The sequence below is a fragment of the Nymphaea colorata genome, chromosome 9, assembly GCF_008831285.2.
Source record: "Nymphaea colorata isolate Beijing-Zhang1983 chromosome 9, ASM883128v2, whole genome shotgun sequence".
In the NCBI taxonomy this organism is placed as follows: domain Eukaryota; kingdom Viridiplantae; phylum Streptophyta; class Magnoliopsida; order Nymphaeales; family Nymphaeaceae; genus Nymphaea; species Nymphaea colorata.
Window position 1 is genome coordinate 18713576 of NC_045146.1, and position 15471 is coordinate 18729046.

The following is a 15471-nucleotide window of genomic DNA, read 5'->3' on the forward strand; positions in this document are numbered from 1 at the left end:
TATTTAATTTAAGTTATTCTCTTTTTTTTTTAGAAGTAAAACCTAAGAAAGAGATAAGTCAACTAAAACATTGGTAAAACAAGTCAAATTTGAATCCAGACCTTGTTTGTTGAGTCGAGCTCAAGCCGAGCAATATATGAGTCAAGTCGAGTGTCCAGCTCGAGCTCCGCTCCATTTATGTACAGCCCTAAAGCCAAGGGTTCATGAGTTTATCAGCTGGATCTGATTTGGATCCTTGTTAAGCTTTGCACTAGATCCTAATCCAAGTATGCAGTCCAGTTTCGATGGGTATCATCATGGATCCAATCTAGATCAAAAGACGACCTACCCTTTTCAAAAAAAAAAAAAATACTAATATCAAAATATATTTTATAGTTTCCATGATCAAAAGTTACGTGTTAATCTTATTCATCCATGGATGACTTATTATAGAATATTTGATTTGGATGCTAAGCGTTTTGTTGTCTTCAGTTTTAGCAGTTCAGTTTGTCTTAAGTTTTGATATGTATTATTTCGTATGGTTTTTCATTTGATTATTTCATTAGGTCCGCTTCAAGGTGTGCAACCTATAAAAAACACACATTGGACCACTGACAAAAGAAATGTCAAAAGCCATAACAAAAATGTAATATTTGAAATTTCTTTGAAAACCTGGGAGATACTTTGTTTTTTCTTTCATTTTTCGTCTCTTGAGGCATCTTATATTGTATTAAATAATTAAAATTTTAAGTTACACTAAGCAAGTGAAAATAAGGAAAGGTCAATGTGGAATGTGAGTATAATGTAGTACATGAACCATACTTGGTTTTTCCTATATTTATTTTTTATAGAAGATCGTTTTGTTTGCAGGGGCGAAGCCAGACATATAGTTAATAAAGTTTCAATTGGTCAGCCAGCCCCGGGTCTTGTGGAACTGTCTTATATAATTAGATATAGATCCACTTAAATTCAACCATTAAATTAAGCTTTCATAGAATGAGCTTCGAGCATATGCCCCACGGAGCTCTCACCTATCTCCGCCCCATGTTTGTTTGCTACAACTTCTAAATATTATTTATTCAATAATATATATGTATAAAGCCTATTTGTGTGTTTCTCATTATATTTCTAGTGAAATTGTCGTCCATCTCATCCAAAAATAATAGAAGGATTTAATACCTGCAGATTTAATCTTTCGATCTGGCATCTGAGTGTGGCCAAGATTTCTCTCTTCTTGAAAATTCATACATTTTTTGTATCAGTATATGAACAACCATATGTAGAGCATCAATTCAGGTTCAATGTAAATGGAAACAATGTTGCATTTAACAGCGCGTCATCATAGACAAAGAACTACGAACGAGTCCCTGCATAAAAGCTTTCTCAAAATATGCTTTCTTCAAGTGTTTTATGTCAATGAAAATAAGGGAATGCAAATTGCAATTTATATTTATATCAATCTTAATTTTGAAAACTCTAAGCATGTGAATATATGAGCACATGTTACTATCCAACAGTAAATAAGATAACCATGATAAGTTTTCAACAGCAAGCGTTTTAAGAAATTAAACTTTACATACTAAACTGTCTTAACAGAAAATTTGGAGGCTAAGCACAACAGCCAAAGTCTCTTACTTTAAACTAATCTAACCTTTTGAGGATTAGAACTTCGAGTTCCAAGCAGGAATGTACAATGAGAGAGCTCAGCTTGATTCATATATTGCTCTTTTCAAACTCAAGTGGACTCCGCGCTCAACTTGAGTCCAAGCTTGAGCTCGACTTAGTAAATCGAGTCCAAGCTTGAGCTCAACTCGTAAGATGGTATTACATGATTCCTTTTTTCTTTTTTCAAATGAAGCCGAAATCCGCCAAAAAACGTGTGATAAAAATTATTACAAATTACTGATATGCCCTTGAAGATGGCAAACAAAGTTGAACTCGTCTAACTCGAATTCGACTTGTTTATAACCGGGGGATGCCTAGGCCATGGCTCCACCCTGACCAATGAAAAAAAAAATTTACATTGAAAAAATATAATTTTTTAATTATACAATGTATTTTTTGGATTTGAATTTAATTTGGCCCTACCTAGATCCAGTGGTTGGACTATTGGCCTGCTCTTGAAGAAAATCCTGGCTCCGCCCCTGTTTATAACTCGAATTTCAACTCAAACTCAAGTTCATCTCCTTTATTAAAGGAGCAAGGCTCAAGTCAAGCTTACATAGTTGAATTCTAGTCAAGTTGAGTTGGCTCGGCTCACTATACATCTCTAATTCCAGGTAAGTACTTCCCTATTTTGGATACCACACCATTGTGTGCATACACCAAAACAATTAACAATTTGGTAATAATAAAAAATGCTTCCAAATATTGATAGAAACACAACCAGGGTTTTTAAAATAATTGACTGCTAAGTTGGCTGTTTGTTAGTAATGATGACCAACTATTTTCCTATAAAGAAGAAATTGAGAAATAACTTAATTTTTTATTGCATAACATTTCCGTAACAAAAAATAAAAAAGGATTTTGGTGCATACTATCATCATTTACAATTTTTTTTCTTAATTTTCTAAATTCAAGCATGAGAGTGAGAGCCAAAGGCCCCTCTTTCCTAAGGGTGGGTGTCGAACCGGCCCGATTGGGCTCGGGCCTGGGCCGAGAAAAATCTGGCCCGGTAGGTCGGTTCGGGTCAGCCCGTTTATATTTAAAAAGTATTTTTTTTATTTTTTGTTTTAAAATATATATTTATTATTATTAAATATATTTTATATTTAAAAACATTATTTTATAATTAAAAAATTATTTTTTATTTTTTAATGGGCCGAGCCGGGCCCAAGCCCGCGTCAGGCCGGCCAGATCCGACTCGAGCCTGGGCCCAATAGGCCGGCCAGATCGGGCTTGGGCCCGATAGGCCGGCCCGGCGGCGGTCGGGTTCAGCTTACTTAGATTAAAAAATTATTTTTTATTTTTTTCTTTAATAATATATATTTATTATTAATAAATATTTTTTTATTTTAAAAAATTATTTTATAATTAAAAAAATATTTTTTAATTTTAAATAGGCCGTGCCCCTAAGCCGAGACCCATGCTTTCCGACGGGGCTGGGACGGGCAAGATCAGCCCTTACGGTGGCCCGGCCCAATGACCACCCTTAACTCTTTCCCCTTAATTCTATGGTCCAAACATGGACCTTGCTTTAAGTGGAATCCCTCAACTTGGTATTAGCGCTCAATCTCATAAAACTAAGAAAAGATAGTAATTATTATGCAAAGATAATAAGAATTACAAGAATCAAACCACCGTTGTAGGCATTCCTACATTAGCTGCTCAAAAAGAAAATGAGATAATCAACCAAAAAAATTGCATTCCTTTCTACACACAAAATTCCGAGAAATGTGCAAAAAATCTTAGTGCAAAACAAAAAGTTCATAGAAGAATTGTATTCCTACAGACAGAGTTCAGATCCAATGAACCCCACGCGAGTCTGAGCTGACTCAGCTGAGAGGGTTTTAGCACGCAAGGTCTCTGCCTTCTGTTCTGTCTCCTTCCTAAGTCTCCTTCCTAAGAAGAAAAGGAATCGCGAACTGGAGAAAGGCGAGCGAAATGGCATCCGCTGCCTGTGCCAGGAGAGTGGTTCGTTCCTCGTTAGGAAGCAGCAGCTGCAGGGCATTCATCGGAGCGAGAAGCACCGGTGTGACTGCCTCCTCCCCATCAGTCGCTCGCTTCCCTCTCCTGCGGCGGCAGTCCAATGTCTCATGGTCAGCCATCGATCTTCCTTTTTCTCTTTTTTTCCTTATAACATGTTAGGATCCTTTCACCACTCTTGTTTCTCTGTTCTTTCCCGTACCACCAGATTCTCTTTAGCGCTCCACGAAAAGCCATTATTAGAAAATGTGCTGTTTAATTCTTAACTGCTTCCCTGTTTGGGTTGGAAGAATAGTCGCTTCTGCTTTCGTTGGTATATGCCTCTCCAGTTTTTCCTGTTAGAGCTTGACTTTGAGTTGATTTTATTGAAATTCCCCTATTCCTTTCTTTGCTGTAGCCTTCCTAGAGTTTTGGGTCCTGTTTCTTCTTTGATGCCTCTGCACACCGCAACTGCAACGGCTTTGATGACTTCCATGCTTTCTGTGAAGTCTAGGAACTGGGGGTGGCTGTCAGAAGGTACCATCCTTGCTTTCTTCTTCTTCCCTTGGGTCTCCCTTTGCTGCCTTTCATGATTTTGTTTTTGGATTTATTCCTGATTGATGAAATGACTTAAATCCTGGTTGTTTCCTTCGCTTTCGCCATTCTGTTATGTGTATATTTTTCTTATGATCACCAGTTACTTGAATTTATTTTTATGTTCTAATAATTTGTTTTCTTTATGGATTTCATGGATAATGGTGCTAATTTATAACTATTTGAATTGTGTTACATATGCCTGTTACCTTCGAAGTTAAACTTTTTCTTTCTTTTAGCTCATCATGCTTTAATATGGGCTGGTTTTGGTAGGTGCACTAAACAAACCAAGCTGATTCCCAGCATTTTAAGGTATGTTCATCATAGAGACCCTTAGCTGCTGGTAAAAAAGTTTGGAGTCTCAATTTTGCTTATCAATGATATATGTAGATATTCTGTCCAGGAGCAAGAATTGTAGTTTAAGCATACTACCTTATCCGAATGATACTTGTTGAAAGCATTGTGTGACATGTGGTTGCTAAATTTGATATGTTTTGGTTGCAAACTTTTGACAGCTTCTGGTTGGTGTTACTTTTGCTTTGCCTGATAACACACACACACACACACACACACACACACATATATATATAGATATATATATAATATACATACATATTTTGATGTATTCTCAAGCTCTGTGTTGAACAATGGTTCTGTACACAAAGGCTTTTCATGTAAAAGATATATCTTCGAATATGAGCAAGGCTTGGTGTTATGCTGACAGGTTGGACTATTACAAATTTATTCCAATTAGCAGCTGTGTCTATATGTCAATGTGTTCCTGTGTGTGTGTGTATGTGTGCACCCCAGTTCAGTAAAGAATCTGTAGTGAGTGTGGAGGGTGGGCATGGGGGGTGATACTGAATCAACAGATTTTCATCTGAATTGGTAAAGCTTGGGTTGGATTGGCATATTCAATCCAAATTGGACAATCCTCCCCAGGTCTATGTTTTCTTAAACTGCTTCTTCCACAACCAAATCCAAACTAACAAAATGTTGAATTGAGTCTTACCAGTCCCTACTGGGGTTATTACTCATTTTTGTACTCACTGTTTATGTTCCAATTATTTCTACAATGAGAGAAAGAAAGGAAATTCTCTTTTCTTATTTGGAAGGATATCATACCATAGCTATCCATGACTATTTATGTCTATAGGATGACCACTTGATGAACAAATGGCTGATTCTACTGGAAGGATTCCTCTTTGGCTGATACTGATAGGCACTCTAACTGGTATTCTTGTGATTGGTTTAATTGGTGTTTTCTTCGAGGGCGCATAGTTCGAATTGAGATCTGCCCTGTAGTAATCAGATGAATCATACTGTAGACATGAAAGAGTAAAAACTCAGCAGGACCTGACCTTTCCTTATATGTATTTGAGGTCCCGTTGAGTTCTTACACTTTGACCGAGACCTTGATCCATTCCATAAGAGGGGAGAGGCATTGGGCACTTCCTATTAACCTGCTCTAACACACATGCCAAACCGTAAGGGTGAAAGAGTCCACCCTTCTATCGCTGCCTTGCTGGATTTATTTGCCAAAACTATAGTTTGCCAGAGATTTTCCTGTTGACTGTTGTGTCTACTGCCTCCTTTTAATTATTCTTCTTCCCTGTATCTTTTTGTGCTCCCCCTTCTCCTGAGTAAAAAGAGTACCAATGTGCCATGAATAAACAGTATGGTTCTTTTTTCTTATAATATGATTCAAGCTCATTTCCAAATCCTTTTGTAAACCAATTTGATGCAATGAAAAGAAGGTTTTACAACATTGACTCAGAATCTTTAGTTACTAGATAACTAATGTGTGCATGCCTATTCATTGTCAGTTAATGTTCTTTGTCCTTTTTTTTTTGACCTTTTTTTCGGAATCTGTCTTTTTGGATAAATATGTTAGGCCGTACTAGGCGACAGATTCCAGAAAAAGCTCTAGCCCAGAAAAAGCTCTACTCAGGGCCTAGTGGGTTCTAATTGGCAGATTATATGAGGAAGAGAAAAGAAGAGGGAAGAAAGTAAATGGTGGGGTTTTTGAAGTTCCTCTACCTCAAACAATATACTAGAAGATTGAACTAGCAGAATAAAAAAAATTTGTAGCGTTAAAATTTTTTAAAAGATCTTGAGGCACCTAGGTACCTTGGCCTAGGCAAGCTATCGCCCAGCACCTAGGTGGGCGCCTGACGACACTTTTGACCACACTGTAATCTACTCTCTGCACAGCAACTTTAGTTTGTCATATGTGCTAGATAATCAATAGTAGATTTTCAGAGAACAGTCTTTGTTACGTATTAAAAATGTTATATGCTATATTGCATTCTTGGATTCTTACCTGTCCGGTTTTGACAGTTCATATGATTCCAGAAGATGGTCTACAATTGGATGATTTTCCATGCATTATAATTTGATTGGCCTTTACTTTAATCTCAGCTGGATGAATCACCTCTTTTATTTCATTACAGGTTTTGCTACACCACTGTAACATGGCCGGACTAGTGATACTGTGATGGGATCTGTGGGATTAGTGAACTCAGTTTTGTAATCAGTGGTATTTGCCCATTGAAGAATATGTTTCTAGCTTCAGAAGCAATGTTGCTTGTCTGAGTACTTAAATCCAGAAAAAACGTTTGGAGGATGCTGATGGTTGCTAGCTTTTCTAGCCAAAATTGTCAGCTGCTATACTCATCCAAGAATAAAATTCATGTCCACTTTGTTTCTTTGTTTGTTTTTTTTTTGGATGCACATGGAGAAAGGACAACGGTTAAATTTACTGAGGAATGGAATTTGATCTGCAAACTTTCTACTACCTATTTTAGTATGAAAGAGGTGCAAATTTCAGAACATAATGTCAGATGCAATTCTTTGAACCTCTGCCGTTAACATTTTCTTTGGCAGAAAGCTCAACGGGTGTGGCTATTGTGGTTGGAATTGGTCTTTCCTGATTCAAACAATTTTAGGTAAAACTATCAGACACGAACTTTAAATTGAATACCGTCCTCCCATCAAGCTTTTTATCATTACCTATATCATCCTTTTAAGTTTAAAAGCGTTCGTTATTCTTGTTAAAAGATTTAGAAGATTAATGTAACTTTCACAGCCTGATTTAGTTGAAGTGGTATTAGGAGACAATGATAGAGGTAGCAGGCCTCCAGTGAGCCGCTCTAAGCAAATGCTGGGCCAGCATTGTACAACTTGGAATTGGATAAGAAGGTGAATGCCCAAATGATAGTTTATATTAAGTTTGTTGCAGTTGACAGCCTTCCACCTAAGTCACATGGGTATATTTGATCACTTTGGTCTAACACGCAAGATCAAATGCACCTTTCCAAGAACAGAAATTTGCCGATGGGAACTTTAAAGCCGTCGGTAATTCAATTCTCGATGGCTTTCCGGGTTCTTTTCCGACGGCCCTGGCCGTCTTCAAAAAGCAATATTCTTATATAGTGATTAAAGATGTTGCGACTGATCTCCCCATGCTCTGAGATGTTGCGACTTGAGATGAGATGAAATTGTCATGACTCATGAGGTGTGTGAAGAATAGCAGCAGAATGCAATAGCCGATCTATCACCACCCACAGACGAGGCACTAATCTGATATGTTGTATGAATGGATCATCCCATTCATGAGAAAGTGTCACCAATGACATTATGACAAATCTACGTTCCCCAGAGGCGAAACTCTTAGCAGAAATGACAGCAAACGATACATATAGTAAGAAAACTCCCCGTATCCCAGTGCTGATCAGCTTGGATATTTGACCTCCATATTACTAAACAATTCATTAGAGAAGGAGCATTGGTCTTCACTCGGGCAATGAAATTTCCTCCTGCGCACCGGATACCTCGCGGTTGGCTTATAAAAATTCATTCCACAAAGGCAAAATAATGTTTGCCGAATGAACCCATTTCGTATTGGTTTCGCAAATAGTTCAACCACAAGTTTACATATTTTCGTATTAGTGCTATCTTTTAACTATGAACTTACATATTTATAACCCATCACCATAATTTTTGATTCCCAACGACTGCCAACTATTCTTCTTATCGTAGTAACGAAAAGGCAAAAAAACAAACGGAAATCTGCAACAAGGTAGTGTGAAAGTGTATGTTTCGATACAGAATATTGCCAAAAGTCCGGTGGACGCCATTTTCTCCGTCGACAGAGCTTAGTCGAAAGTAAGCATCCGAACAAGATTGACTTGGAAAAGACTTCAAAAACATGTCTCCGAGTGAAGATGGCGGCGCAGCACACGCCCATTTTTATTTGTTTAAATGTTTTACCCGTATCATATTTGGCGGCCATTTCTCATAGTAACTTGTTAATTAGTTCAATTATTAATTAAACATTTACGATTGAATAAAAAGTTTCCATTGGAATTACGATTTCATGGTTGCCCCCCTGCTTCAGCTTGTTGTGTTGCCCAATTATGTTGTCTGTTCAAACGAGTGCCGTGTGTGATCCGGTCAGTTGCCGGATGACATACTGATTTCAGTTTATTTCCGGACGAAGTTGTGAGGTCTTGTTGTGAATTAGAGGCCCTATACGGGCTAGTGTATTCATTGGTAGGATAGCGCCAAATGAAATTCTGTAAGGGCAACTTCACTGGCAGAGCCATAAATTTTTAGCTGAAGAATTAATGTAGGAATAAACAAAATTTTGTGGGTCTGTGTAGGCTACTATGTATAGACTAGAGCTCGTCAAAATGATGGGAATATATATATATATATATATATATATATATCGAAAACTAGACTGTTTGAAACATAAAATGAAAGCATCTTTGCTGGAATCAAACTTTAAAGAATAAAATTTTTGAATAATTTATATCAAACATATATTAAGTGATCAATGACCATTTTTATAATATTTAAATGTACTTTATTTATTAAAAAACTAATGGATCTTATAGCATTAAAGCTTTGCTATATATATATATATATATATATATATATATATATATATATATATATATATATATATATATATATATATATAGGCGGCAAACTACTAACAAAGATATAGAATATGGAAACTTTTGTCTATATATATATATATATATATACACGCACAGGCACACACATTATATTAATGGGCTGAAAACTACGGGCAAAGATTTAAAATATAGGAACTTCGAAGTCTTAATTAGTCGAAGCAGTTCGTGTGGCTTTTGTGCCTTTGACCATTCCAGGGATGCATGAACATAATGTTAAAAATGGATAATTATTGGGTCCAGATGGACGATAGTTATCGCTTGCCATGCATCCTTTAAAGGCAGGTGGGCCTTAGCTTTGAATTTTCTGCCATGTTCGAGGCTTGCCCGTCTGTTGTTTGGACCATTGAAGCCTCGGAGAATGTATATGTTCTAATTCAAGGCGAATAAAAGATGTTCTACAAATCTGTTCTAATTATTAAGCACTAACATACTGTTACTGTTGTAAATGCCCTCCAAAGTACACACTGTAAGAAATTCGGCTCTTTCTGACAGAAAGAGAACATTATGTTCCAAGAATTCAGTGTTCCTGCAAACAAACGTTGCCTCCAGTTTCTTGCTCCCATTCAGCTCCTTATATTTTGTCCCGTGCAGCACCCAAGATTGAACACTTCGATTGAGGTTGAGACCTGAAACCGGTGGAAATTGCGAGCAGAGCGACGACCCAATGAATGTCGATAGCAAAATAGAGCTACCAATTAGTTAGTTGGTGCCCGTTTCCAAGCTAAGTTGCTTAGTAAGAAAACTAAAATCAAATAAAGACTTCTCAAACTGATGCAGGCATGCTTCTATGATTATTTTTTTTTTCAACTTTTTCCTTTTATTGATGTCTAATTTGTACATAAAAGAAGGTTTGAACTGGATTCAGCAATTTTTCCCTTGTTCTAACTCTAATATCAATATAAATGGTTTGATTTAGACAAAGGCAAATAGAGAGGATAGGGGTCTAAATCAAATCATGCACTTTCATATTTTTTTCAATAGAAAATCTCTGTCTTAAAGAGTAGATGTCATTTATGTCTGCATTTATAAGGAGTCGTGCTTATAGATTGAATTTTAATAATGTGACTGGTAGTCTTATCTAAATGGGACGTTATGATCATGAATCCAGTACCTATATATGGGCTCATTTGATTGAAACGCGCGTCACAACATGATGTGTTCTGGGATTGCAAAACTGAGAAAATCAAACAAAAATTAAGTTACTGATGTGCTGCAGAACGTCAGTAAATGTTTCATCAAGGACTTGTCACTAACGCCTGCCTTCGAGTCAGGCATTTCGTCAGCAAAACTTTTACCTTTGATTATTGGGGTTTACAACTCGCGTTATGTTTAAGTCAATAAAAACCTGTTTTTTTTTTTAATTTTTTAGTGAGGATTCTTCCAAAGGTCTTCAATTCTACAATTCTATTGGCCAATGAGTCTGATTTTGAAACAATCACCACTCACCAACTTAATGCCTAATGGTACATGACTTAGGAGATCCGGGAAAAATCAAGACCATCTCCGTTCAAGTTTCCTACCATCTTCTAATTTGTTTCTTGAGCTTGAGTTTTAGAATTTGTGCAAACTCAAATTTACGGAGGAATTGGAGTTTCACTTTCATTACCTTCTTATCACCATGATATTCTTGCTTGAGAATAGTCTAAGCTTCATTTAAACGCACCAGCAATTCGAGGAAAGATAGTCTCACTTACAGCTTGTTGAAGAACAAGCAAGACTTTTGAATCATTCTTCCGTTGCTTTCTTGATTCAACTGTCTTTTCTCATTGTTTTGAGTTTTTTGCACTTTCTATATAGCCATTCTCAACTAAATCACAAAGATCTTGTGACAAAAAGAAAGTCTTCATTTTTATGCTCCAAAAACCATAATTATCACCACTAAATACAGGTATGAACGATTAAAAAATATTCGAAGTGGACACGCCATTAGCCATAATGAACAAAAATTTCCCACAGAAATTTTGTCGAACAAGTTATGTGCAGACTTTACCTTGCAGGATTCTCTTTTGCACTTTTACCAGCAATCACGACAACACAATCGACCTGGCTTTGATACCACTGTTAGCAAAAGGAATGACCTGCCTGCATAACTTCTTCTTGTGCTCCTGTGAATGACACAACAAAAGAACACAACACAAGCACCCCAACACCTTCGACAATAACTACTTCTAGGGGCTCATCAACAGAAGGGGGCTCCTCCACTCCGACCAGGTCCTCTTCAACGGCGGCGCCACAGACTCCATCGTCACCACCTACAGCAACGATGCCAACACCTTCAGCAATGACCTCGCCAACGCCATGATCAAGATGGGAAATCTCAACCCGCTCACCGGAACCCAAGGTGAAGTGAGGCTCAATTGCAGGAGAGTCAACTAAAACCAACATAATGGGATGTATGGAACTCTTTAGTCACCCTACCCATAGCAGTTAAGTTATGTTCCTGGAAAAGAATTCTCCGGCAGGCTGAAGTTGTGCTTTGTGCTGCCATTTTCTTCGTTCTATCTCTTGGTGGAGCTTGACATGGTGTTTCAATTGCACCATTGTACTGTTATGCATTTTGTGCGGTTTCGTGTTCTTGATTCTCTGATTTGAGGAGTTTTCCTTGCCATCAACAGATCTTCTACAAAATACAACCACTGAAAATTGTGTTAGCACATCAATTTTACTTTTGGTTTCAGTAAAATTAAAATTGTAATGCTATAAAATTTGAATCATGCCGCTGCCTATTCAATCGACACTTTGTCATGGTTTCCATTGTGGACGTTTAATTTTCGTCTATCCTTGTCAAATTTTTTGAATCTTATATCGAACCAATAGTTCGGTTGACCAGCACAAATTCGTCCCCCAGGATAAGGACCGATTGAATTAAAAGAAACTGAGTGCCAAAATTTACAGAAAAAGAAGTTTTATGACTTATCTTTGGTTTAAGATCACAATTCATTTACAGTCAGGAATTAAGTTGGGGACCCAGTTCCAAGCTATGTTGCTAATATCATGAGTTACCGAACTCTGCCGACAATCAACGCTTAGTGAGAAACTAAAATCAGAAGAGACTCTCCTAGAATTGATGCAAGGTCTGATTCAATTGACTTAACGTCGCAACTTTCCATGCTTTTTTTTTCCAACTTTTTTCTTTTGTTGCTACCTATTTTTCTAAATAAAATATTATTTTTTAATTCTGAATTGGAATAGACCAGTTTTGGTACTCAATTTGACTAGTGGCAGAAGCACATGTGGACTTGTGGGTGCAGTTGCCCACACATTTTCACGAAAACTATTTATTTGCATAAATTGGTTGTTTGCAAACATGTGCTTGTTCTTGGCAGGTTAAGTGTTTCTTGAATTAGTGTCCCTCAACCAAAAATTTTTGGGTTTCTGCCGCCAGTTTTGACAAACAATAATAGAAGGAGACCTATTGATAATGAACCTTATAGGAAGTGGGATTTGGGGTCCATACAAGTTCTCCATAACATTACTGCTTTTACTTTGGACGCTCAGCCATTCTTAGTTCAGCAGCCTTCTAAATAATGCAAAAATGGTCATATATGCTGTACTGGCGCATGAAAATTTCATGCGCAAGTACGATTAATGACAAAAATGCTTTTGTTTGAATAGAAAAAAAAATTCTTTTGTACAGGCAAGAAAAGAAATCGGAAAAAGTGAAAAGACTCAAGAGAACATTTATTTTCCTAGAATTTCAGAAATATCTCTTTTTTCCTTTTGGTGTATGTATGTTGCGTGCACCGACCACACAACTCAAACTCTAAATAATAATCATATGTTCTAAATTAAAACATGTTCAAATATTTCATTTTCATATATATATATATATATATATATATATATATATATATAATTTTTAAAACAAAAGTTCTTGCATGTCTTGAGAGAGTTTATTGTCATTTATGTTTACATGAATAAGGACTCATGGTTATTGGTTAGATCTTAATAATGTGAATGGCAGTCTTATCTAAAGGGGCTATGAACGTGAATATATCCAAGGATGTATGATTCGATTTGATTGAAACAACACAACATTATTATGCGATATAGGATTGCTACGAACTTAAAGATAAAGGGGATCCTTCCCAAAAAATTTTCTGTGTTTTAGTAGCCGAAGAGTCCGATTTTGAAAGAATCACCAACTTAGTGGTAAATCAAGACTATCTTACCATCATTTTTCATTAGTTTTTTGGGTTTGAGTTCCAGAACTCATGCAAACTGAATCACTTAAATGATGGCCCTTAAAAGCTTATCTCATAGGGGATGGCACAACGGTTGGATTGGAGACTATAGGCAGCCAGTTCCTGCTTCTAACTTATGCTTCAAACTTCCCTGGTGTCATCTTTCTCTACTGCAAAACCGATATGTAAAGTAACACATACCGGAGCTTCGGCATTCCCTTGAACATTGGGATTTCCTCTGGTGCAGCCGATAGTCCTCAAAACTTTTCTAAATTACCTTTTCTGCTGTATCTATCAATCTACATCTAGATATCAATGTCCACTTGTTGTCTGTTCATAGTACTGAACAAGTATTCAGTCAGAGCCAGCCATGAGGAACAGACAAAGTGATAAGAAATTAATGATATATATGGACAAAGGCCTAAAGTTCACACCACTAATTATGAGCCCAGACGCAGCAATTAAGCCTGGGAAATGAGCCATCCAGTTCATCGACTTTTCTTTGAGTAGTCTGAACTTGGCTTGTGCCCGTCACAAGCCGATCAAGACAACGCCATTTACCGGCGAATTTGGCTGTCTCCCTTGTCTACTACTAGGGATGTCAATATATCCGATTTGAATCGGATATCTGACCGATCCGATCCGAAAAAACGGATATGGATAAAAATTTAATATCCGATTAAGAAATCGGATCGGATTCGGATTTAATAAATGACATCCTATCGGATTCGGATTCGGATTCGGATATACATGAATATCGGATCGGATTCAGTTTTAGACAAATATCCTCTATCTAATACTTGAAAAATGACAAAATTCGGTTCAAAATTCAGATTCGGATTGTAAAATCGGATTTCGGATTCGGATTCGGATATGACTTTGCTTTATCCGAATTTGAATCCAAATCCGAATCCGAATATATGAATATCAGAAAAAACGGATATGATTGAAGATGTATCCGATCCGAATCCGATCCATTGACATTCTTATCTACTACTAGTATTACTGGCGGAGCCTGTAAGTCTCAGAAGAAGGTCCAGCTTGTGCTTCTACGTTTAATCAGGAGCCATAAGTTTTTTACAGCACTAGTATCACAGAAATCGCGAGAGTTTCAAAAACCTCATGAGATATTTTATTGCGATTTTCCCCTGAGATTTTAAATATTTTTTATTTTTCTTAATGTTTATTTTTTTTTTTAAAATTGCCGAGACTTGCTAGAAAAGACCCGAGAAAACCCTCGCTGAAATTTTTCCGACAACGATATCTGTAAAGGTTTTTGGCCCATGTACACATAACAATTACACATATTTAAAAATAAGAGTAAAATAACAAAAAAATTAAAACGCAGAAATAAAAAGACAGATATGCAATTTTTCTAAAAAATACATACCAATATATAGGGTTCCAGTTATATAAGGACCAGCTAATTAAATATGAAAATTATGAGGAAGTGGATCTTTTATCACGTACGACTCACAAATTATCACGTTAAAAGCAATTTGTTTTTTGTTTGGGAGGTAAAAGTGCATCACAGCACTGCTCTTTAGGATATTTAATATGCCTTCTATGGATGCCAAAAATCTTTTAAGATGTTTTTCTTGTAAACTTGATCATACAAATGAATGCAAAATATATGAAAATATAAGGATAGATGTAACATCTGTCAAGATTTTATTCTCGTGAAAATTAGATTTTATGATCTGAAAACCAGACCACTTGGGTAAGAGACAAAAACAAGAGCCATAAAATTACTTATTAAAATAAATTTTTATAATTTAACCTTATAGATATGATCTTAAGAGTAATTTGACCAGAAACATATATTAACTTAGTTGTTTTTTTAGTTAAATAATTGTTTTTTAATAACAAAAAATGAACATCTCTTATAACATCAAAATTTTGATAGTAGAAAGATCAATTGTTTCATAACTTAAATTAAAACATGATTGATATCAAATCAGTGTCTATAAACATATTAGACTGTTCATATTTTGCTTAAAACACTTTTAACAAGAATTTAAGGGGTCTGGTTTTTATCCCCTACCAAAGTGGTCTGAATATATATATATATATATATATATAGGATCTCACTGCTCTGATCTACC

At 36.3% G+C, this 15471-nt stretch overlaps 1 protein-coding gene across 1 annotated transcript; it reads left to right on the forward strand.

Moving 5' to 3' along the window:
- Positions 1–3443: 3443 nt before the first annotated feature.
- LOC116260138 (protein NUCLEAR FUSION DEFECTIVE 6, mitochondrial-like) lies at positions 3444–6908 on the forward strand. Its single transcript, XM_031638240.2, has 3 exons — positions 3444–3737; positions 4022–4140; positions 6651–6908. The coding sequence occupies exons 1-3, from the start codon at positions 3583–3585 to the stop codon at positions 6668–6670; spliced, it is 294 nt and encodes a 97-aa protein (XP_031494100.1). The 5' UTR covers positions 3444–3582; the 3' UTR covers positions 6671–6908.
- Positions 6909–15471: the final 8563 nt, after the last annotated feature.